Raw genomic sequence first — 24,193 nt, 5'->3', positions numbered from 1 at the left:
AGCCGGGATGTAGACGTTATCTTCCACATATTAACCCGACTTTTAAAGTCCTATCTTTTAAGACATCATCAAACATTCAAGAGAGGAAATTCCTTTTTTTTTTTTTAAACAGATAATTGAGCACTTGCCTTGCTACCGTCCACATATCCCCGTAAATGTTCCCAGGACACAGTCTGCGCCGAACACACTGCCAGGCGCACAAGCCAGTTTGGGAAGCCTGCAGAATGTCCTTCCTGTTCCACTCAGGGGTGCTGTGGATTTCTGTGTCAGGGACTTAAAGGAGTGAGAAGAAACAGACTTTCAAACTGGACTTCTTTTCGATTCCCTATAAATCTTCCTGACTGTCCCTTCCCAGTGGCGAGGGCACTAAAGAACTAGCTAAAGGCTTTAGATTTAAGATGGCTTGAAGCCTTTCTGCTTCAGTTTTGACAGGGCACAATAAAACTGGGTGTATGGGGGTTTGAGCCGCATGCTAGTAAATCCTCTGGACTTGAACTCACAATACATGCGATCAGGCTGCCAGAGGTCTCCACATCATAGCACAAAGGTCTCTCCAGCCAGCTTTATTTGAGTTTTTCAGGTTGGAAAAGGATTCTAAAAAGAACACTGTTCAAAGCTCTGGGAATAAACATTGTGAAGGAGAAAAAAGAGAAAAACCAGAAAGCTTATGAAGAAATCAATTCTGGGATGCCTGGAGTTGAAGTCTGTAATAAAGATGCTATACCCCAGAATGAAATAGAAGCACTGTAAATATCTATCAGTATTTTAATAGAATTAATCGTGTAGAGTTAAAGCGTGTACACGGGATTTGAGACAAAGCTAAATGGCTGCTAAATCTAAAAGATTACTATAGTGAAACACATAAGGTTCTCCAATACGCCATGCGAATACCTGCATTTGCTCCCTGTGGCTACAGCAGCTATGGGACATTTGTTTAGGAGACATTCCACTATGACCAGTAATTGCTGAGTTGTGAATCAGAACTTTCAACTTGTTCAGCCTACAACGGCTACTACTTTATGTCCTTTGACCTTCTCTGTTCTTGCCAGAAGAGGAAAAATGTCAAATTACTACAGAAAACTCCTCTTGAATAACTTCCATTGGTTTCGGGCTAACTTATGACCTAATTCCACAACTGAGGCCGAGAACCTGAAAGTCTATGCGTTTCCACTTAGGAGCCATAATTTGCATGAGGCGAGCAGGCATGTGGAATACAGAAGCGGTTTGTCCAAACAGAAATATGCTGTTGTAGTATTTAAAATCGAACCAGTGAGATGGTTTAGTGCGTAAGGAACCTTGCTGCCACGCTCAACGACTTGAATTTGAGTCCAAAATCCACACTGTGAAAGGATCAAACTCTCTCAACTTGCCCTTTGATCTCTATACACACGCCATGGAAATGTGCCCCCCCCACCTATACAAGACATTTTAAAAGATAAAGTGAGTTTCAAAGACTTGGTATTCAAAACAGAATGCAGGGGATCTCATTCGTAACTTTCTATAGTTGGTTTTATACTGGAAAAATATTAAGGTAAATAAAACATTTTATTAAAACCAATGAAATTGTGATGGCTTTTATAATAAATAATAATAAATATCTGCATAAAACAAACTGTTCAGTTTTAATCAAACCACCTGCTGCTTCTTATCTCTCTTAATGCAGGCTCTAAAATTTCAGAATAGCAATGCACAGTTCATGTGACATTCACCCTAGGGCGGCTCAGCTCGCAGTGACCTAACTGGACAGTCTTGGAAACCATAGTACTCTCCACAGACCACAGACATCCCCTGTGCTATCTACACCAGGCTTAGACATCTCTTGGAGATCAAAAAGAATTTTGTGGCTATTTTGATTTTGTAGAAACTTACTTGGTGATAAATCCTGATGTGAGGAAACATGAAAGTATTTGTAGAACGTATGTTTCCATTTAATATGGGCATTCTATTCAGGGGCAGCTTCCGCGATATGAGTATCAACTGTAGTACACACACACACACACACACACGCACGCACGCACGCACGCACGCACGCACACGCACGCACGCACACAGTGTCCCCACACACAATCTAGGACCTTAGGAAAAATGACTGGAGATTCTAAACCATTTGGCCTCCAGAGTCAGAGATAAGGAACTGCCACCCTGTACCATACAGTAATGTGTATATGGGACGTATGGAGAAGACTGCCTTCGCTTCTCCCTACTTGCCAAGATGCTCTAACCAGAGCTGAAACGAACCAGCTGTGAGTCTAGCTGGAAAGGCGGCAGACGAGCCGGGCGGTGGTGGCGCACGCCTTTAATCCCAGCACTCGGGAGGCAGAGGCAGGCGGATCTCTGTGAGTTCGAGACCAGCCTGGTCTACAGAGCTAGTTCCAGGACAGGCTCCAAAGCCACAGAGAAACCCTGTCTTGAAAAACCAAAAAAAAAAACCAAAAAAAAAAAAAAAGGCGGCAGACGATCAATTTGGATCATTTAAACTTATTGAAGACTTCAACTCATAAAGCACCAGCACATCTGAATCAACAACTCCTGCAAACTCTTATTGTAATGAATACGATTTTAATTACTGTAGACAACAGCGCGCAATGAACCTGCACTTTAATGGAGCTCTCAGAGGTTCTGTCTGGAGGTTTTCCTTTGAATCCACTCCAACTTCCAGTATTAGTGGAAACGCGGTGTAATGCAACTCCTATCTCCGTGTTAGGCAGTGCTCGTTACAGGACCAACCACAACTGGCAGGCTGGGTCTGTGGCTTCCTGCTTTACTTGTGTGTCCTTAGCATCTTTAAGACAGAACATCTTCAGTTGGCAGGGAAGCTGCTGCAGGGGGACAGAGGGCACTTGATGGGTCTGTTACCTGCCCCCAACAGAACATGGCAGTCACTTCCATTTGCTTTTCTAAGTTTAACTATGGGAAGGAGGGAGGGTGGGAAGGAGGGAGGGAGGGAAGAAAAAAATAGCTGGCTTTTGAAGAACACTGGATTGTATAATGACTTTATAGTTAACTATTAGATTTGATGTTTTTAAGTACAGATACTGTGAGACAATCCAGGATTTTGGCCAGGAAAATAGAGACTGGTCTAAACTGTGCATGCCAAAAAAGCCATAGCTAACCTTAAAGAATCACAGGAGGGAACAAAATCTACAAGGCTGGCTCTGTTAGTTTACCCTCAGGGAGTGGGCCCAGGTTCTGAGGGGACAATGCTTGAAATTCAGCCTGCAGGGTAGAAGCCTGAAGGAGTTGTTGATATTGCCAGGGCTGTGCTGGATTTCAGGAAGCAAGGTACGCCACTTTCTAAATCAACGCTGGAAACAAGAACTCCATGTTCAGATGCATTTACAGGGATGCCACCAGGGTGAAGGGCAGCCCAATTCCACCAGTGCATGCTTTTGCTGCGCTACTGGTTCACACATGTGACACTCGTGACATCTGTGGGCTGAATGGCTTCTGGTACAGAGGGCTGTCACATACGCTGGTACATTACGAGCATCCTATCCCCAATCAACTAGAAACCAGTAGCATACACTGCCAACAACAGTGATGATGGCCAAACTGTCCAGAGACAATGACGGATGTACTCTGGCAGGGGTCATAGGGAGTGGGGATGGGTCCATTCTACCAACCTCAGCATAATCTTCAACACTGGCAGAAACAAAGGTACTCCAATAGTCTTTAAAAATAACTCCTTTTAGTCATTACATTACTAAACAATGCTCTCCCTCATTCTGGAATTTCCTCAGAAACTACACACTAGGAGAAGGAAAAGGCTGCAAACCCCGGACAGGGAGTCTATTTCCCAAAAACAAGATTTCTCAGTACCTATATGTGTATGTGCCTGCAGATATACAGACGCACATGTAGAGGCCAGACAACCAAAGGTGTCACTGCTCAGGAACTAATCACCTTGTTTTATGACACAGGGTCTCTCACTGGCTTGGAACTTACCAGTTACTGTCAACTGGCTAGACAAGATCGCCAGGGATTTACCAGATTCTGCCTTCCCTAGCACTGACGTTCCAAGCGCAGGCCACGGTGAAACCTGGCCTTTTCACTTGGGTCCTAGGTGTCGAACTCAGGTCTCAAGCACTATACAACTGAGCCATTTCTATGACACCTCCCTGAAAGGCATTTCCACAGTTGCTTCGAAAGAGAAACTGGAGCCAGACTACAGTGGCGAGGGGTAGGGCCACGCCTGAACCAAGACAGCTGCTTCAGGAGTAGCACTTTGTTGCCTGACTTAAACACAGACCTCGTATCAGAACACTGATAATAGACTTGACCATTGAAAGGGCCTCTCTGTTCTCCTTCCCAGTCTGCGACAGTGAGTAAAATTGGCTGAACTGGCCATTTGAGGACTTACTAGGGCTGCCAGGACCCAAGCTCTGACCTAATTCCAGTAACATTTTGTCGCCTGATACATGCATGGCACACACAAAAATGATACCCCAGTTGTAGATCAAATTTTCCACAATACTGGAAACTTTACTTGGTCCCAAGGAAAGCTTGAACAAATGGCTAACAGGGGTGCCTATTAACATATCAAAGCAGACACTGGCTACCTCCCCCAAATCATTCAGTACCTATATCTCCACCCTGCACTTCTCACCCCTCCCCGGTTTTGCTGGGGTTCTGTCTCCCACCCATATACAACTCAGCTACTTGGCTTGGTGTCTTCTCGATCCACATGTTTATTTGGTCTCTTTTTCCCCTGGTCTCGAGGCTCAGGCCTTGGCTCCTCGTCCCCCTCCAGTCCTCTTTCCTTCCTCCCTTTCTCTATTTCTCTCTCACTCCCAAGGTCTGCTGGCCATGTTCAGACAGGACTCTTCCAGATGCCCCTGGCTGTTTACACACTCAAGTCTACAATAAACGTTCTTCGGGCTGGAGAGATGGCTCAGAGGTTAGGAGCACTGCCTGTTCTTCCGAAGGTCCCGAGTTCAATTCCCAGCAACCACATGGTGGCTCACAACCATCTGTAATGAGATCTGGTGCAGAATACAGTATATATAATAAATAAATCTTTAAAAAAAAAAACGTTCTTCTCACTCTATCCCCAGGAACAGACACATCCGCATTTTCCCACTCAGAACGGAAGGAAGTGAGCCAACTCTGGTGCCCCAGCAGCACGGAAACACCAGGAAGAGCGAGTGTCAGCAATGAGCATGAGGAAGGCAAGCTATCACCAAATTTATAGACATACATGAGACAGAAGTGAGCAACTTTCCGTGCACATTTTACACTTAAACTGGATCCAACTGCCTTTAATCCCTGCAATTTAAGTACCTCCAAATATACCACTAAGAACATCAACGTGTTATCACAATTTATGAAATCAAGCTATGAGCCAGTTGGGCATGAGGAACCCTATTAATACAGGCAGGCTTATGACCTGATGTCACTCAAAAGTGAAGGACCCAAGTCACTTGAGCACACAGTAGGTCTGGGCATCAGAAGTACCATAGCTTATATTCCTTCAGCAATTGATGGCACTCTTGAAGCAATGGGAAAGACCAATGGTTTTCAAAATTCATAAGGCCTCCAAAGAAAATGTAGGTCTGTGCTGCACACTGATCTAGAACCAAGTGTGGGCAGGAGGCACTGTACTGGCACTAGAGGGTGTGACTGCAGAGGAGGCACACGAGTCCCCCCCCCCCCTTCCTGCTCCACAGACATGCTTTCCCAAGCCAGATTAAGTTTTTAAACTTTCCAAGCATGAGCCAATGAGCCATGAGCCAATTGAATGGCTACCCAATTTAGGGACAAAGAGGCTTCAGAGCAAAGCTGGCAGGACACAAATCACCTTCTCAACTCCTAGTGCCCATGGGAAGCGGTCGGAGGACACGGGGCATGGGGAATGGTGGACCAGAAGGGAAAGCCCATACTTGCAAACACCATGTTAAGTTTGATTCTAGGAAGCAAGTTTGCCATGTATTTAAAAAAAAAAAAAAAAACTAGTACTTCTAAGACTCTAAGAGATGAATCATCCCATACACAGGGCAGGAGGTCCATTAAGTCAAAACCGTACTCAGAATCGCATAGTTCACATGACCAGGAGAGGAAGTCCCACAGACAAAAAGGCACACAGGGCAGAGGTGGGTGCCACACATTAAACAAACGAGAGAAAACACAAAGCATCTTCTCAGAGTGGCTATCTCTGTTGTCTCCAGGGGAGTCTATGAGTCAGGGCAGGTGACATGGTGATACACGTGAGTGTATACATGGATATGTACATACATGCATCCATCCAAGTTCTTGGCTTCTGATCTTTCAAGAAACCAAAGAATGCTTCTCTAGAGAAAAGAAATGAGAATCCCCCTACAAGGCCAGTCTAAAATCTCCATTCTGCCTGACACTGTGTCATGGAACTGCCCTTATGGAAACTGTTCCCTTGTCTGATAGGATAACTAACCCTCACACCAGGAGAATCTGGTCTCTCTCCATGCACAAAAATGGTACAGGCAGCCCAAGAAGAATGTGGAGAAACAGGTCTAGCTAGGCTGTCCTGCTTAAGCCGCTGGCACTAGCGCAGACGTTTCTGTACATGCTTCTATGGTGTTCTTCACACTTTCACGAAATCTGAAAACGACTGTTCACAGGCATGGGACTAGGGGATCTCTGGAAAATGGGAAAGGAACAGACACACAGGAAGGTTGAATAAGAACTCGTTCATGGTGACGTCAGAAGCTCCCATGTCCAGGATCATACCAGACCCAATCTATATTTTTTTTCTCTAACAGATTGCTCTAGAACCCTTAAAATACCACTTGCAACAAACTAGTGAAATGTAATTGTTTCCTTAAATTCAATGAGCTATTCTAGAAAATTAACTTGTGACTGAAGTAAGGGTTGCCTTGTAGGAACGAGGCTTTCTGTAGGCTCTGCAAAATCCCCACGCAGAGGGAAAGGAACAGACGCCAAGAGCAGCCAGCAGAACTGTTCGCACACCGTTGGGGTGGAAGCTTCGCACATTCTGGGATCGAAAGTGGTCTGCGTTGTGAGAATACAGTAAGAAAAGCTGGCGTTGAACGCACTGTCCCATTTACCCTCAAAAGCATCTCCACGGAGGAGATATCCATGCCTTTCCCGATGTGCACACAAGGGTCAAGTCTTCTCAGAAGGTTAATAAACAGGCTTGGGGAGCTACGTAATAAACCTAACACTTTATAAGTCACACACATACATGTGAAATACATGTGTTTTCATTGTGAAGAGGGTCTCAAGTATTTATCAGGCTATCAAACGAGACGCAAACTGAGAAACATTGAGAGCTGAAAATAATACTCCGCCATCTGGTTCCTAGGATGAAAACATCCCAGCATTCCACAGTGACTCCCTGTGTTGTATAACCAAACACCACCACATCTAGTGAGATCTGCCACAAACCTGTCAGGCTTAGCACATGGGAAACAAGCTAATCAGCACAGGTTACCCTAACAGAATAAAATTCAAACACATGAAGAAAGAAAGAAAAAAGAACCTGCAACACATGTGATGTACCAGGTGACATTGATAAAGAGATTGGTTATAATAGGACTTCTTTTTCAACTCTATACACCTGAACCATGGCCTTCTGGTCACTACCCGGGATCTACGAAAAGATGGACTCAAAATGACTGCAGAATGAAGCAGTGTCACCATGGGACCTAACAAAAGATGGCAGAGGTTCATGCCGTCAATGGTCACATCCTCTGTCCCAACAGCTGGCAGAGACCAAAACAAAACAAACCCTTCAAGGAAGTTCACAACTCAGAGAGGCTTCTGAGAGTCCTTTTCATGTCACCAGCCTTGCCATTGTCTAAAAAGTGACAGCAAAGTCTCTGCGTCACAGAAAATGTCACCTTCAGAAAAGAGAGCTTGAGAAATGGATAGAGAAGAGAAACTGTCAAAAGGGGAAAAAATGGCAGACATCACTGAGCAGGCTAAAGTTACTGTGTCCATGGACTCTTTATAGCTCTCCTCTAGAGCAAAGCCAAGTCTTGTGGGGAGCCCTTTGCCATACTCTAGATACAGGGTTTCCTGAGAAAGGAAAGCAGGGTATGTTCATTTAGCCCGCAGAATGACCAAAGTAAGGACACAGCAGCCAACAGTGGGAATCCTGGGGTTCCCAGGTCTCTTACCTCCACAGGAAACCTCCGGCCGTTGACACTGTGCTCTGAGCCAGCGGAGCCATTGCTGTGGCCCCAGTGAAACTCCACCTTCTCAGCTTTGAATCTGCCAGGCAGACCAGCGCCACTCACGAAATAATCATCTTTCAGAAGGATGGCAACTGTCAAATGGGAAGCGAGAGAGAAGAAAAAGAAAGTGAGTTTCAAACCATCGGATGTTCTACTGCTTCGGTCAAGTTCACGTCTTACCGTGGTGTGAATGACTTCCCCATACACCTATAAGGCGATTCAAAATCACCAGCTTGAGTAAAGGAAGGCATTGCGGCTACGGAGTGCTCCTGAACCACCACCAACTAGTTCTTGTGTGATGCTCTCTTTAAGCATTAACAGCCATCGATCACTTTCATCAGAAGAGCTGTGGGGATTGGGTTTGCTGGCCATGGGTTCCCTTACAGAAGAAGAACCATCACTGGACCTGTTCCTATGAACCCAGTCAATCCCTTATGAGCCTAGCTAACTATATGTCATTCTGCCCTATTGACACATGGCTCCCTGTTTTCAGGGGTGCTGAAGCATAGTAAATGGAAGATTAGCTAAAGTGGGAACTATACGTATGCATGGCTACGGGAAGGTCAGCATCCATACTTTTGGGGGTCACCCACATCCCTCCAAGTGGTCCATCTTTCATGCTTTGATAATACACCAATTGCCCAATTTGGACTCTAGTCCAAATTGTATTCTAATTTGCCACTGATGTCCTTGAAAGAGGGGGACAGAAATCTGCTTGCCTCTATCTTCCTGGGCAAAGGGCTAATTCAACAGTTCTCAGTGGTGGCAGTTCCCAGGGAGAGGAGGCAGAATCTCTTCTCCATTTGACAGAGAGGGGAAAATCGAGATGCTTCTAGAAAGCAAGACACACCTAAAGCACTGACTCCTGAGGTTCAAGGTCTAAAATCAAATAAGAAACGTAAGATATGCCACTTGTGACCTGCATGCTCCTTTGACAAAAAAAAAAAAAAAAAAAAAAGAACAAGCCTCAGGCAGGAGAGCATGAAAAAGATTTTTGGAGGCTGGTCCCATAGTATAGCAGAAACAGTGGGCGGACAGTCAGAGCTGTGGATGGCGGTCTTTAGGTTACACACCAGCCCAACAAGGCATTAGTATTTCACTAAAATCCTGGCCCCTAATTCTATTTCCTGTACTGCCTCCCTTTACCTCGAAGCATAAGGAAATGACGTTCAGTTGATAACAACAAACAACATCCACAACATAAAAGCCTCGACCAATGAAAATCCTAAATATTAAAAATACAGTTTTCTTTCTCAAACCCCAGCAACAAGAACTCGAGGATCATATGGATTCTATTCCCATAAACTTTAGTTTTTCCCAAGGGAATAAGATTATTTAAAAGTATACAAAAGTATTTCAGTTTTACGACTGTTATATTCTCACTCCCATCCCCCACTTCCCTAAAGCTGATTCATTCATTCATGTAACAACTTCTTATTGGCTGCTAAATACATGGCAGCTGCCAAGAGATACACTGACTGGCTTAGGATCAAAAGGCGAGCCTGTGGAAGCCATGGGAAGGCACTCGGGTTCTCATTGTCTCTTCTTCCGAAAGCGATCCCAGTTAGCGCCTCACGCAGGAATCCTGCATGAAAATTAGGTCCACATAAAAGATAGGGATGAGACTAATGACCCATTTCTGAAACAGGGCAATTAGTTTCGGTGCTTTGCTATGGAAAGGAAGCATTAAAAGCCAAGAGAAGGAGCCCCGATCACATAAATCCCCCTATTATTGCTTTCAAAAGGCACTTGTTCACCAACTTTTGAGAAATACACAGTAAATGTTCAATTAGCGGGACAATGCATTAAAGAATAAAATGAAGTTTAAAAGCAAGCATTGCTTGTGCCAATTAAACAAACGATGGCATTGTTCCAGCATCGCCCTGCTGGGGGTGTGCCTGAGAATAGAGGTCGGCACACTTTTCCCTTTAATGGCCATCAGTAAATATTTTAGGCTTTGCAGAGCAGTGAGTCGCTGGTGGAAACTTGGTGGAAGTTTACAGGGACCATATGGGAATGAACAAACGCAACTATATTGCACAAACATGCTATTTAATCTCACTGAAATGTGAACGTAATGTAATTGATATCTATCACAAGGTATTCTCCTTTAGAGTGTGTGTGTATGTGTGTGTTTCCTGTGAGCATATGTGTACATGGGTATACACATGCATGAGTATAAAAGACAGAGGTCCAAGTTGGATGCTGTCCTCGATAGCTCTTTTCATTTGATGGGATAGACCCTCTCACTGAACCTGGAGCTCACTGATTGGCTAGGCTAGAAGGCCAGTGAGCCCTGACTCCTCTTGTCTCTGTCTCCCAGCATTGAGACTGAAAGAAGGCACCATCTCACTTGGGTTTTATATAGGTGCTGGCATCCAAAATCGAATTCCCATACTTATGAGGCAAACATGTAGACCCAAGACATTTCTCTAGCTCCTGTTTGCTTTATCTACTTAAAGAACATTAAAAGGGGCATATGTCCTGTCACAAAGTGGAAAAATATTATCAAAATTATTATGAAGCTGTGTTGTAGGAACTTAGTAGGATCACTGTATCTGGGGAAAACACTAGAGTGATTGGCTGATTTCTAGAAGGACTCTGACCTTGAAGAATCGCTGCAGGAAAGAGGGAAGAATCTCTGAAGGAAACACTGACTGCTTTCTGTTGTAGAACTGTTTTCCTGAAGGGGTTTGCAGCCTTCCATGACTTTGGGCACAAGATGCCTCTGGCACACCTGAGGATCTTGGATCATTGTGTATTGCAAACGATACATAATAAAGGACCAGAGTCATGAGGGCCTGTGATGCGTTTCTTTAGAAATCATATGGATAAGATAGGGCCTTGGTAGGAAGAATTACATTACCCCAAAAGCAACTTGGTGTAACAATCAATAAAAACACCTTTGTACGACTGTTTTGGGTTAAGTCTTTCAGACAGGCTTGACCTTACTCCTCCTACCACATGGGCCTTAAATTTCATCTTGGAGTTCCTTCTTGCTTCAACGAATCCACGCTACCCAGAACACCCCTACAAAGTGGAGCGCATTGTTTTATGGGGATTCATTGATGGGTACAGAGCTATTATAGAACGCCCCCTAATGTGTTCTACATCTCCATATATCTTTCAGGCCGGTACCAGAACACACAGGCCTGTGGCTGGCAGGGTCTTAAATAGTGCGGGTTACTCTCGGCCTTCTATGAATTCCACAGACACGCTTTCAAGTTCAGATGGACGGAAGCAGAGATTTGAGTGTTGTCTTTTAGGACACACCCAGGGACTCAGCATCATCTCATGAATATTTGATTCTGCCTAAATCATTTATGTCCTCTGTCAGGGGTCATTTTACTTGTTTTACATGAATAATTAAAGGTATAATTAGGGAACTATGTATCTGAAACATTAATCTCCGTTTTCATTTTATGGAATTTCTCGCCAGACACACAGCATGCCCGGGCATATACAGCCCTCCAAAACCAGCTTACGTTTTGTTTACATTTCATTAGACGAAGAAGAGAGAACTCCCCACTTACATTGTGACAGCTTTTTTCCTAAGGGCCGATGATCAATGGCAACACTATTTTGAAATAGGGATAAAATGATAGTTTCACATAAAGTCTTTTGGCAGAGAAGTAGGACCCCAAGAAGTTTCTAAATTCTCTGTGCCTCAGTTTCCCTCACTGTTCACAAGGGTATATAGTAACAGTACCAACCTGGTGAGGCCGAAGGGTACCACTTTCCCAAAGCACCGTGGACACTGCCAGGAACCCTGCATGTAGTGGCTAAGGGAAAGCTGTGGACACCTAAGTGTGATGCTAAATGTTCCCAAAGAGCTTGATTTGGGCTTCAAAGTGGCTCAGTGATAGAGCCCTGGCTAGCATGCTCAAGCCAAGGGTTCAATAGCCAGCTAAACACACAAGACAGAACTCAGACCTAAAGCTAAGCAGGCCTACATCAGTCCTGGGAGGTGAGCTGAAAGACCGAACTGTTCCTTTTCATTCATTTCAACACAGGCGGAAACAAAACACTTTCTCTTACAAATGATTTCAATTTTTCCTTTTTCTTTGAAAAGAAAATCTGTTACTGCTTCACCTCACTCTTTGTTTCAAGAATATATTAAACTAGAACTTAATAACACAGGAACCTTTGATTTATTTTCATGGATTATTGACTTAATTTAAACAGAGATTCTGTTTTGAACCTCTGGGTTTTCCATTTATGAATTGGATACAAAGTTTTCTTTGGAAAAAAATCACCTTATTTAATGAAAATAAAATTATCAAAGTTAAAGAAAAAGACGAAGTGAAGAATACTACAAGAACAAATAAAAACAACAGAAACAACAGCTAAATGTTGGTAGGGCAGGGATGAGGGAGTCTGCGAGTAAACATTTCAACACTGGAACAACGATTAAAACACAGAAAAGTCTGCGAGGACCTAAGCCTGGGGAATCCAAAGTCCCACCTGCTCCTATCACTACACAGTGTTCTTTATTACATGGTGAGGCCTTTGAAAGGAGTCGAGCTCACCATGGTGGAGTTTTCATGCAAGGAATGAGCACCCTCAGAAGTAAGCAGAGAGAGGCTCTTTGCCCTTCCCATTCAGGGGAGGACACAGTGAGAGCAGACCCTCTTGGACCCAGAAAAAAAGTGCTGGCTGGAAGTGGAATCATAAACGTCTGAAGATTGGACTTCTAGTTCTGATATCTGTGAGAAATGGGCGAGCTACTCGCTGTCCGATGTGTTGTACTGGAAGCCCAAAATGACAAAGATGGTGGAACAGGCAAAGGAGGGAGGGAGGGAGAAAAGGAAGGAGGGAGGGAGGGAAGGAGGAAGGAGCATTCAAATGAGTGAACTTTCTAGGACTTTCTCCTCACATGGACCAAATGCTAAGATGGATTTTGAATAAATCAAAACAGAAAAAGTGCAGGAGGAGATATACTGGGACTTCAAATTCAGTGTTTTTGACGACCTGGAAGTCTAGGCCCAGGCCCACCTCAGCAGTCGTTGAAGGTCTTTCTTTGGGCTCTAAGCTCAAGGTCCCCCTCAAGGCAAGGCAAGAACAGCAATTCTTCAGGATACATAGAGCCAACATCTAAGGTATACTCTGTAGTGAACAGGTAGAGATCTCAGTATGGGAGACTCATTTGAGGGGATGCTCCAGAAGTATTGGAGGGAGTTGCAGAGGCCTTATCATAAGTCAAGCAGTCAGGCAGAAAGAAGTAAATAAATAAGAACCTGGTTTCCTCTGTAAACCAGTGAGCAATTAGTGTGTTAAGTCTACAGTTCTTATAATATAAATCTACTTCTAACGTCCCCAGGTCAGAAAAACTCAAGTAAGCTGAATGCTCTCTGACTCTTCTTATTAGTTGATGTGAACTATGAGTCTACAAATGCAGTCAATATTTTTATTAACATAAAATGATCTTTTTATTTTATGTCTGCGAGGGTTTGCTTGCATGTAAGCATGTGCACTATGCTTGTGGCTGGTGCCTGCAGAAGCCAGAATGGGTGATGGATTTCCTGCAGTACAGATGGTGTGAGCTACCAAAGGGTTATGGGAGGCAAACATGGGCCCTCTGCAAGAGCAGTTGGTGCTTTTAACTGTTGAGCACCGGATCCAGCCCCTTATGACCATTACTTGAAGATGATCACAATAAGTGCAATGGTATTTTCATATGTAGGAAAAAATACAGGCAAAGAGAAAAAAATTACAGTAAACCAAAATGCAATGGGAAAAATAGAAGAATTATGGTCTATGACAAACATGTTTACTATGTGTTCCAGGGCCAGTACTGAAAAACTACTGGTTCAAGACAATGTAAAAGTCTCTAACAGTTAAAAAATCATAGGAGGAGAAGACTTATTAATGTGTGTCTGAAAACACATGGGAGCTTTAAACCCAATCACTTTACTAGACATTAATGCCAGGACAAAAAGATTACACTGCAGTCTTATTACAGAACATTGTCTTTTCATCCCATGCAAATCAAAGAAGGAGGATGACACTGGGTGGCTGGGCAGTAGAACTGTAAATCAGACGGTCACATCTCCTTGGGGAGAGACAGAGAGGGCCCATTTGTGTAATCAGAGTATTGTAGATGACCTGTCAGAGTGGGCAAGGTGCAACCAAGCCTCCCTATGATTTACAGGACAACACACACACACACACACACACACACACACGGACAGACGGACAGACAAATGGAGAGGGAGAGAGAGAGGAGACGGAGAGGGANGGGAGGGGGGGAGGGAGGGAGGGAGGAGGGAGGAGGGAGGGAGAGAGAGGAGGGAGGGAGAGAGAGAGAGAGACAGAGAGAGAGAGAGACAGAGAGAGAGAGAGAGACAGAGAGAGGTGTCGTCTCAGGAGCAAAGACAGATCTAAAGACTAAGAATGTTTTACAGGAAACCACTGTCTCCATGTAACAGGAAGTGTTAAATATTAGCTTTCTATATTGATATTTCAGTATCAGGATTCATTCTATTTTACAGATAAGTGACCTCAGATCTCTACAGATGGGGAATACATCTTGGATTTACTTTCTGGAAATATGAGCTTCGTAAAAATACTTCTACAGAAGAAAAAATAGGCTTAAAAAATAATGTTTTGTAGGCTAGGGCTATAACACAGTGGGAGAGAGTCTGCCTAACACTGCAAAAGAGCTGAGATACATCACTATCATCATGAACAAAATAACTGGAGAAAAATTAATGATTTAAGAAAGAGAATATTGTTTTCATTATCTAGGTATGAAAGACAGATATGGCTACAGCAACAACAGACCACAGGGCTTATCAAGTATGAATTTTTAAAAGAATAAACTTGATTTTTCTGGTAATTATAGATTCACATCTAGTTTTAAGAAACAGGAAAATATAATATCCCCCCAGAATAATGTTTCAAAACTCACAATATGTATGCAAAAACATCCCCAAAGACCTTGAAGGCTGCAGGTTATGTCTCAGTGTGATTCATGGGAAATTAGCAACTTACGCTTAGCAGATACAAAGGACTCTGAGCTGACACGTATTGAATTCACATGAATTATATAAATGGATATGATCCAAACATAACCCTCAGGAGGTAGATATTTCTCCAAAATACTAGCAAACCTGCGGACTTAATTTTAACATCAACATAATGAAAAGTATCTAGGGTTGATCATTTAAAAAGAATACAAGTTGATTTCAGTACCAAAGTTTCTATAATACTGTCTGCTGAAACTTTTAAGATCTCAAATGTCAGGTAGTGGCTGTCACTCAAAACACGTGGCCCGACCCTGCCATCGTCTTAGTGAAGTCAAGGGCCACCATCTAGTCTCCCGTGAATCCCACAGTAATATAGGGAGTCTAAGAAGTACGAGGGATTGCATCCTGCTTCTCCGCTGCAGACAGATGTATCGGCGTGCTACTTACTGGCTCTGCTCCAAAACCAGGAGCTCCCAGTCTGGGCAACAGGTAGCACATTACTCTAGGAAGTCGGCAGGATGACAGAGATTGCTAATCAGCTTCGGGAAGGCCAAGGTCATGAATCAACTTACACTGAGTGAACCCTGCACACTGCAGAAACCTTTCCCAGGTGATTCCAAGCTGAATGCTGTCAGTGAAACGTGTTATCTCTCTGCAGAAGGCTGTCAAGCATTGCAAGCCAAGTAGAAAACTGCAGGAGGGCACCCGGTGAGCTGCCTCTGGCTTGCTTCGAGGATGAGGCACTGAAGTGGCACTGACTCCAAGCTCTGGTTATACCGAGCATGTCAAAGCTCTCACCCACTGTGTTCAGATGGCGTCACGGATGGCGTCACGGGTTTCCAAGGGACACTAACGTTTGATATACAAAATTTGACAATTGCCTGGGCCGTAACAGCAAACCCATGATCTATGCTAAAGGTGGAAAGAGGAGATGGAAAGGCATTTGGAAATAACATTGTTGCGGTGTGTGACGTGGCTGGAGTGGCAAAGTTCAGAGTAGAGAGAAGCAACACCCAAATGTTGTCTGGTGAGCTCTTCTACTCTACACATATGCTGGGGCATATAGACACCACCAATATCACATGCACATACACACACACACACACGCACACACACGCACACACACGCACACCCCAGTGCAATGATATCAGTAAGTAACGTTGGTGGGTCACCAGTTTACCTTGAATAGTTACGTTACAAAAGTGGGTAAATCAAGCTCCAAGAAACAGTTGTCTGCTACACTGCCTGTGGTGGTTTGAATGAGAAATGTCCCCCATAGGCTCTAATATCTGAATCCGAGTTGGTGATGCTGTTTGTGGAGGTGACGCAGCCTCACTGGAGGAAGAATGTCACTGAGGGCAGGATCTGAGAAATCATAGCTGCCCCTAACTTCTACTTTGCCCTCTGCTTCAAGCTCGCAGATGAGGATGTGAACACTCAGATTCCTGTGCCATGCCTGTTTGATGCCATGATGGGACTCCTTCTGGAACCAAAAGCCCAAGTAACCTCTTCGTCTGACAAGCTGGCTTGTTTACAGTCTCATGCCAGCCACAGGAAAGTAACTAGTAAAGAGCCGAAGGTCCACAGAGCCTTTTGGGAAAGACCCCATTGCCGAGACTCACTGTAAGAAGTGTGTGGCCAACAGTTGTGTTAACAAGTCAAAGCAGTTTGAGACAGGTGCTGGTCAAGAAAATCCATCCCTAAAGCTGCCTAGGCAACCAACGAGGTTTAAAGGAAACTCAGTCTGAGGTTCACTATCTCACATGGGGCCAAGGCAGATAACTTCATTTTAGCGCAACACAGAGACTCAGGTCATCGGGGTCTTTAGAAATGAACTTAATTCGTGGCTATAGTAAGCAGTGACATACTACACACCCGAGTGTTTCCAGGGACATCAGAGATGAGGGCACAGTATAACAATATCTGGGGCTTCTGTGAACAAACCGGAAACCCATAGCTGCAGGGAATAGTTAACCCGTAGATTTATCATGGTGAAAAGATGGTACTCCACTCAGCAACCCGTGATGACAAGTGGCATTCAGGAAAGAAGAAGGTTCAAGCATCAGGACTGAGCCATAGAGGGCTGGGTTGGCTCAGGCCAATCTGAGATTCTAAACAAAGCACATTGTCAAGGAAGATAGGGCATTTTCCCATAGGTCCACTTGGCACAGTGTTTTCTCATAGGGCTTCTTCTATCTTTGGGGCATGCAGTACGGTAGCCAAGGAAGCTATGTAGCGGCTGAGCTGTGCCCGATGTTTTTACTACAGGAAGCTCGGTCTCATCTCATTTCATGGATTTTCTGAGACAGGACCGTACTGTGTACCCTGGTTGTTCTGGAACTCTTTTCGTTAACCTCAAACTGGTCTCAAACTCACCGATTCATCAGCCTCTGCCTTCCGAGTGTTGAGGTTAAAAATGAAGATCACCAGGCCCAGCTTTTATTTACTTTTTAATTAAAACTTAAATTGAAATGGAGCCCCCAGTAAATAGTGCCTGCCACATCAGGTGTTTAGACTTAGCGAGTTTCTTCTTCAAGTCCATTCTATGAACCTAGCACATTGAATTCACTGGACAACTGTAACCCTCTGAGATGGGTATTATTTTATTAATGTGGGAATCCCCTTTGTGTGCTGTCATTACCATTAATGAATAAAGAAACTGCCGTGGTCTGTTGGTTGGGCAGAACTTAGGTAGGTGGGGAAGACGGAACTGAATGCTGGGAGAAAGAGGGCAGAGTCAGAGATGCGATGGATCTGCCTCTAGAGATAAACCTGCTGGAACTTTGCTGGTAGGCCACAACCTTGTGGTGATACACAGATTAATAGAAATGGGTTAAATTAAGATGTAAAAGTTAGCCAATAATAAGCTAGAGCAAATGGGCCAAGCAGTGATTTAATTAATACAGTTTCTGTGTGATTATTTCAGTTCTGGGTGGCTGGGACGAACAAGCAGTTCCTCCTCCAACATTTGATGGTACAAGTTTTATGTTTGTAAAAACTGGGACACAAATACCATTAGATATTTGCCTGAAGTAACACAATGGGGTATGTCAAAACAAAGATTGCTATAGTAGGTGGCCTATAGCAGAGGACACTATTTAAGAAGCAAGCTGGAATAAAGTCCCACACCAAAGACATCCCAACACAGATTCTGGCTGGTGGTAAACAAAGAAAAAGAAATCAAAGAGTCTACCTGTTTTCCCTGTGTTCTTCATCCAGGTCTTGTTAGAGGACTCATTGTCGAACCCATCAAGCTGAAGTTCCTGGTACTCTTCGCCAACACGGGCTTGGTGGTCTGAAATGTCGATAGGAGACTGATGGCTTCCCCGGCAGCTGGCACTAGAGGTGACCCAGTGCTCAGGACCGTAGGCACCTGTAGAGAAAAGTGACACTTCAGTCATCGTGGCCCAGAAGTCTGCATCTGAACAAATAAGATGTGGCTAAAGGGGCTGTGGAGGGACCTGGTGGCTAAAGTGCTGTGAGCAAGCATGAGGACCTGAGTTCAGTTCCCCAACATCCATGTCAAGCCAGGCATGGTGGTCCATGTTTGCACCTTACATTAGAAGACAGGGGGGTGAGTCCAAGGTTAAACAAAAAAATCCTATGTCAAAACATACGATGGGAAACCCTGGAATATGCAGACCTTCTGCCCTGCATACAAGCCCACAAGCACATGTGTGCACACATAAACGCACATACACACCCTGATGTGGACCTCTCTCTGCTCTATTGTCTCTGTCTGTCTGTCTGTCTGTCTGTCTGTCTGTCTGTCTCTCTCTCTCTCTCTCTCTCTCTCTCTCTCTCTCTCACACACACACACACACACACACTCACACCCACACTCCATTCACAGACCAGCCCAGTACTGAAACTAGATCTCAGAGAACTTGAGATGGTTTTGGTCTTTGATTTACAAAAAAAAAAAAAAAAAAAACACTTGCTTGCTTCATTTTGATCCAATTTAGGAGGTTGTGCAGAAGGGTCTGGAGAGCTGTTCACATTTTTGAAATAGTTTAAGTAAACGTCCTAAAAATAAGCAGAGTACTCATTCACAAAAAGGGGCTTAATTAAGCATGTTTTGATGCAGAGAACCATAACCCAAGTATGGCTTTCCTCTTTAGGTCACAATAGTCAGTAAACAGAATAAAGAAACTCAAGACTAAATCAACTCAAAACAGGATGGACATCATTATGAGTAATGGAGGAGACCTTCATTGAGTCTGGAAGGGTTCTCAGCTTGTCCACAGGCTTTGCCTGCATCTCCTTCCCAAGCTTCTGTCTAAAAAGCCACGGAAGGGACTGTTGTTGAGACTCGGCACTCAGAAATAATAGACCTCTAGGAAAAATGCATGCCATTAATTAAGAGAGAACCAAAATACAGTAGACCTCAGATGGGTCCCAATAAGACAGAAGGTCAAGAAACACATTGCATTTGCTGCTCAGCCTTATTTGAAATGAAGCAGTAGGCTAATGATGGCTATTAAGTGGAGAACATGTTCTTAGCGCTTTCTGCTTCTGTACCTCGCATTTAATCTTGTTGATACAGCAAAGAGAGAAAGATGTGTCTGCTGAGAAGATGAAGAGGAACCCTTTTAGCCTCAGGCCAATAAAAAGTCTAACAAGTTCAAAAGAGGAACCACAGGCATCTAAGTATAGCAAAGACACACATATATATACACACACACATACACGTGGATGCATGTTCCCATGCTCACACACACCCGCAGACACAGAATATTTACATACACACATATATATATTCACCCATGTATAAATACATACCTGCACAATACACACATACACACACTCACTCATGTGTAGTTGGCTTGGACTGCAAGCCTCCAAATCACGGCACTGAAACTTATTAGTTATGAATACTTGGTCTTAGCTTGGCTTTTTTCTAGCTAGCTTTTTAATGAAACAATCTATTTCTATTCATCCATGTGCTGCCCTAAGGCTAGTTGACCTCATCTGCATACTGTCCATCATGCTCTTCTGCTTTCTCCGTAGCTGGCTGGCCACTGACTGGCTCCCCTTTTCTTTTAGCCCTCCAGCACCAGCGATCCCTCCTCTTCCTAGCTATTGGCCATTCAGCTTTTTATTAAACCAATCAGGTGCCTTAGGCAGGCAAGATGAAACAGCAATCCACCTTTACATAGTTAAACAAATGCAGCACAAACAAATGCAATGCATCTTTACATAGTTAAACAAATACTCTATTTGACCACACTCGTGGACATGTTCACATACACAAACACACAATACATACACACACAGTCATGCACACATGCACACAAGACACCCACACACATACATACATGCATGCATGCACATAAGGGCACACATACACACACCCCTTTGCAGCTTAGTTTTCAACTCTTTAAGTATCACATAGAAAAAGTAGGATTGGGAAGTGAATTAGGCATTTTTGTGCCTCCTCACACAACTACCTGGTGTGAAAGGAGCAGCAGAAAGAGAGTAAGTTCTTTCTCCTACTGAAAAAGAGCCCCAATAGGTGTCCTCATCCCCTTATGCCTAAGGCAGCTCAAAGCAGATACAGACAATGGGGAGGGGAGACATCTTCTGTGGGGGGGGGGGGAAGAAAAAAATTGGATGTTTCATAGCTGCCAGAGCAATTGGAATAGGTGCTTAAAATGATTTATATTCTCGCCCTCTGGAAAATACTTCAGCTTGGCCATATGCTGGGTCATTTTCCCAAATGCCCATCCCCCAACAGTAAGAGACAGAGAGAAAAACAGAATGGACTATCAGAAAGAACTCGTTCACACATAGGAAAAGGTGTAATAAGCCTGGGGCGCTTTCGAGTCATTTGCAAGTGTTTAATACTTTCTAGAAAAAGTCAACATTGCCGGTTTCCTTAGGGTGAGAGAGCAGTGAAGCGGGCAATGTCAAGGGCTTTGCACACAGAACACTGCCCCTCTTGTGTAGGTTCCCTGAGGCGAACATGAGTCACAAAGAAGAGCAGTGTACTTCTGCAAACCTTTCAGCCCAACTCTATTTTCGTTCTCTATGCATCTGAGGTGTTCAGAGTGAAGGGATGCAACAAATGACTCCAATTAGTCTCCTGCCACTGCCACAATTTTCTTCCAGCGGCCACAAAAAAATTGCATCGACAAACTGAGTGAGCCAATGGCTGATACACGGGCTAGAAACCCAAATGTGACTTATGGTTAGCTAGGAAGGGTCACCATGTCCAAAACATGGGACGCTGTCTATGGGCATCTACAAATAAAATGCCTTAGAGAGACCTCCTAGTGCAATAGAGTGAAAACCAACGCCAAAGGAACCTAAGGCTAAACATATACAACACCAAGGAAATAATGGAGGCAAGCCATCGTTGTGAAAATGGATACTTAACAATTATCCTACTAGATCGCCACTACTACACTAATAACAATCATTATTATGGTAATAAAAAATACCAAGGTCACCAGAGTGTTTACCATCCACATTAGATGGGTGAAATATAATTTAGGAGATTATAAAAAAAAATAATTAGCGCTCACACTGGTGGGATTCGCGCATGACAATCCAAGGGTTCGAGCTGACTGCGTGCTTGCCTCCACACTTCCAGCCAATATACATTCAAGTGCAATTTTAATTGAAACTGATCTTCCACTTCAGGTTTCAAATTAATTCTTCTTTGGAGTGCTTCATGCTCCAGACACCCTTGCTTTGCAACCCCCCCTATGTCATTAGCGGAGGAAATAGAACACTTTCTCCAAGCTCACAGGTATCGATTACCTATTTTCCCTTCGAAGCACGATTGCCCAACCACCCTGTAGATGTCTCTCTGCCGTGGAGACGCTCTATAAAAGTTCGTACTGTTAATCACTCACAGTCTCACCATGTTGGGGGTTTCTGGCTTTTAGAATTTTGAATAAGTGCTTCAAAGTCAAAAACAAAACCATCGAAAACGCAAGACGACTTTTAAAGTTATCTGACCCTTTAGGTCTCTGAGAAAAAACAGAACAAAAACACCCGCCAGCAAGATGGCTTCCTCTCAAGGCATGACGTTACCCAATGAAAATATGGGAAATTCATTTGCAGGCTGGTTCTCCCTTACAGACTTAGAATGGGCAGGGTATTTGCATTTCGGGAGCTCAATTCATTCCACACAGCTAACCCCTCTGACAGTGCAACTTTCTGACAGTCTCATATTCTCCAATGGGGAAAGCTGGGCCAAAGTAAGAGGCCACAGGCTGACTCTCCCTGGCCCAAAGTAACGTGCCTGATAAAACTCTTCAACCAATTAGACCAGAATGGAGACACCCTGCCAACCTTTAAATACCAAGAGAATCGAGCAACGTTCCTCATTCAGCCTAGGATGAAAATATTTCTCTTTAATGAATGCAATGAGTCCATGGGAAGTCGCTGGCTAAAAACGTGGTTTTCATAAAAATGGCCCTCTCCTCCGGGCAATCTTGTTTCCGTTTATGCCTCTCCATCACTATTGCTCAGTTACTGCTTGCTCCTACATATCTGTCTTCCCTACTCGTGAACATATCTATAAGACAAGGTTTTTTCTATGGTACAACTTCAAATCTCCTAGGCAGGATACCTGCATCACTGCCCCACCTCCAAACAATGGGCCCTTCCAGATAGTAAAGACGGACGGGAGACGGGCCATGGGCAGGATATATGAACACAACCATGTCCCATACTAACCATGGCTACTGTTCTTCCGGATGCTTCATATCCCAAACTATCCCTGGGGCTTCGCAAATCCCTGTATCAACTAGAAGAACAAGAACAAAGTGTGGCTTAAAAGCAGGCGATGTCAGCCGCACTATCTCCTCACTTCCTGTCCTTTCTCCAAGTCCCTTGAGAGGACAGGGATCTGCACTTTGCAGGTGGGACTGGAACTAGTTCAGACTCCTGCTGTGTAGCCCAGTTTATTAAAGGGTCTATGTTGACATGACACAAGGTAGAGGAATTTGAGGAAAGAGATTCCCAGTTGAGAAATCGCCTTCATCAGATCTGCTTGTAGGCAAATCTGTAGAGCATTTTCTTGATTAATGATAGATGTGTAAGGGCCCAGTCCCTGTGGGTGGTGCTGTCCCTAGGCATAAAAGAAAGAAGAGCAAGCTGGTAATCAGCAGCCCTCATAGCCTCCCGATTCCGACCTTCACTTCTGGCCCTATCTTCCTGGATGACCGACTATACAAGCTATAAGCAGAAAAAATAAATAAATAAATAAATAAATAAAACCCTTTCCTCACATGTTTCTGCTGGTCATGATGTTCTATCACAGCAACAGAAAACTAACCAAAACAATACCCTACGCCTAAAAGGATAGTCCTTCTTGGTGTCTCTAACCTCCTGTCTTTACCTCCCCTCATCCACACCTGGCACAGGCTCCTGGGTAAAGACCTAAAGCGTATGTTGAGAGGGAAAACAAAGAGCTAGAAGAAGAAACAAAAGAGGGATAAAGTGTCTTCTACCGACACTCTGCACGGTCTTGGCCATGATTTCACTTTAATTTTGCACATTTCTCAGCAGACTGTTTAATAAATCTCCCTCATTTCCTGGGTCTCCAGGGTCAGGATGCCAATTTCATAGGTAAATACTCCTTAGCTTCATTAACACATCGAATTAGTCTGAACTGCGACGAGGTAAGACGTGCTGCGAGCTGATGAGGAGCAAACTGAACAAGCCAAGCCTGAGGACGATGCCTTTTAATGTAAGGGTGTAACAGGACCTGCTTTGGAAGCCCACTGGGAAGCATGGCTAGTTACCCTTAAATCTCTCATTGTTTCATATCGCTTAACCGACTTCTCTATTCAAAGACAGTCAAGGGGGAGGAAGCTGATTCCGAGTGATCCATTTAAACATGAACTTAACACACACTCGGTGCTGGGCCCAGTTTCCTTGAGATTCGCCATAAACTTGGCCAACACAAGCTGCTGTGGCTCAGTGCCTCATCTAATGACGAGCTGCTCATATCAAAGGGCAGTAAGCAAACTCTATGAAATACCCCATGTCATGTTCTAGAGCAATAGCAGACTATGAAAGCTTGCTAAGGGGGTGCTG

The 24,193-nt window shown here is 44.0% G+C and overlaps 1 protein-coding gene across 3 annotated transcripts in view; it reads right to left on the bottom strand.

Moving 5' to 3' along the window:
* The window catches only part of Ptprg (protein tyrosine phosphatase receptor type G), a 672,889-nt gene that overhangs the window by 268,838 nt on the left and 379,858 nt on the right, over positions 1-24,193 (bottom strand). For all 3 annotated transcript variants that reach the window (XM_050161098.1, XM_050161099.1, XM_050161100.1), the window contains 2 exons: positions 18,333-18,512; positions 8,115-8,263 (listed from right to left, as the gene is read on the bottom strand). In XM_050161098.1, the coding sequence (XP_050017055.1) occupies positions 8,115-8,263; positions 18,333-18,512 (329 nt within the window). The remainder of the gene's footprint in view (positions 1-8,114; positions 8,264-18,332; positions 18,513-24,193) is intronic.

The sequence above is a fragment of the Alexandromys fortis genome, unplaced genomic scaffold (genome assembly GCF_014885135.2).
Source record: "Alexandromys fortis isolate MF-2015 unplaced genomic scaffold, M_Fortis_MF-2015_v1.1 scaffold_123, whole genome shotgun sequence".
Lineage (NCBI taxonomy): Eukaryota > Metazoa > Chordata > Mammalia > Rodentia > Cricetidae > Alexandromys > Alexandromys fortis.
Note: the sequence above shows the minus strand (reverse complement) of the source record. Positions and strands in the feature narration are given on the sequence as shown.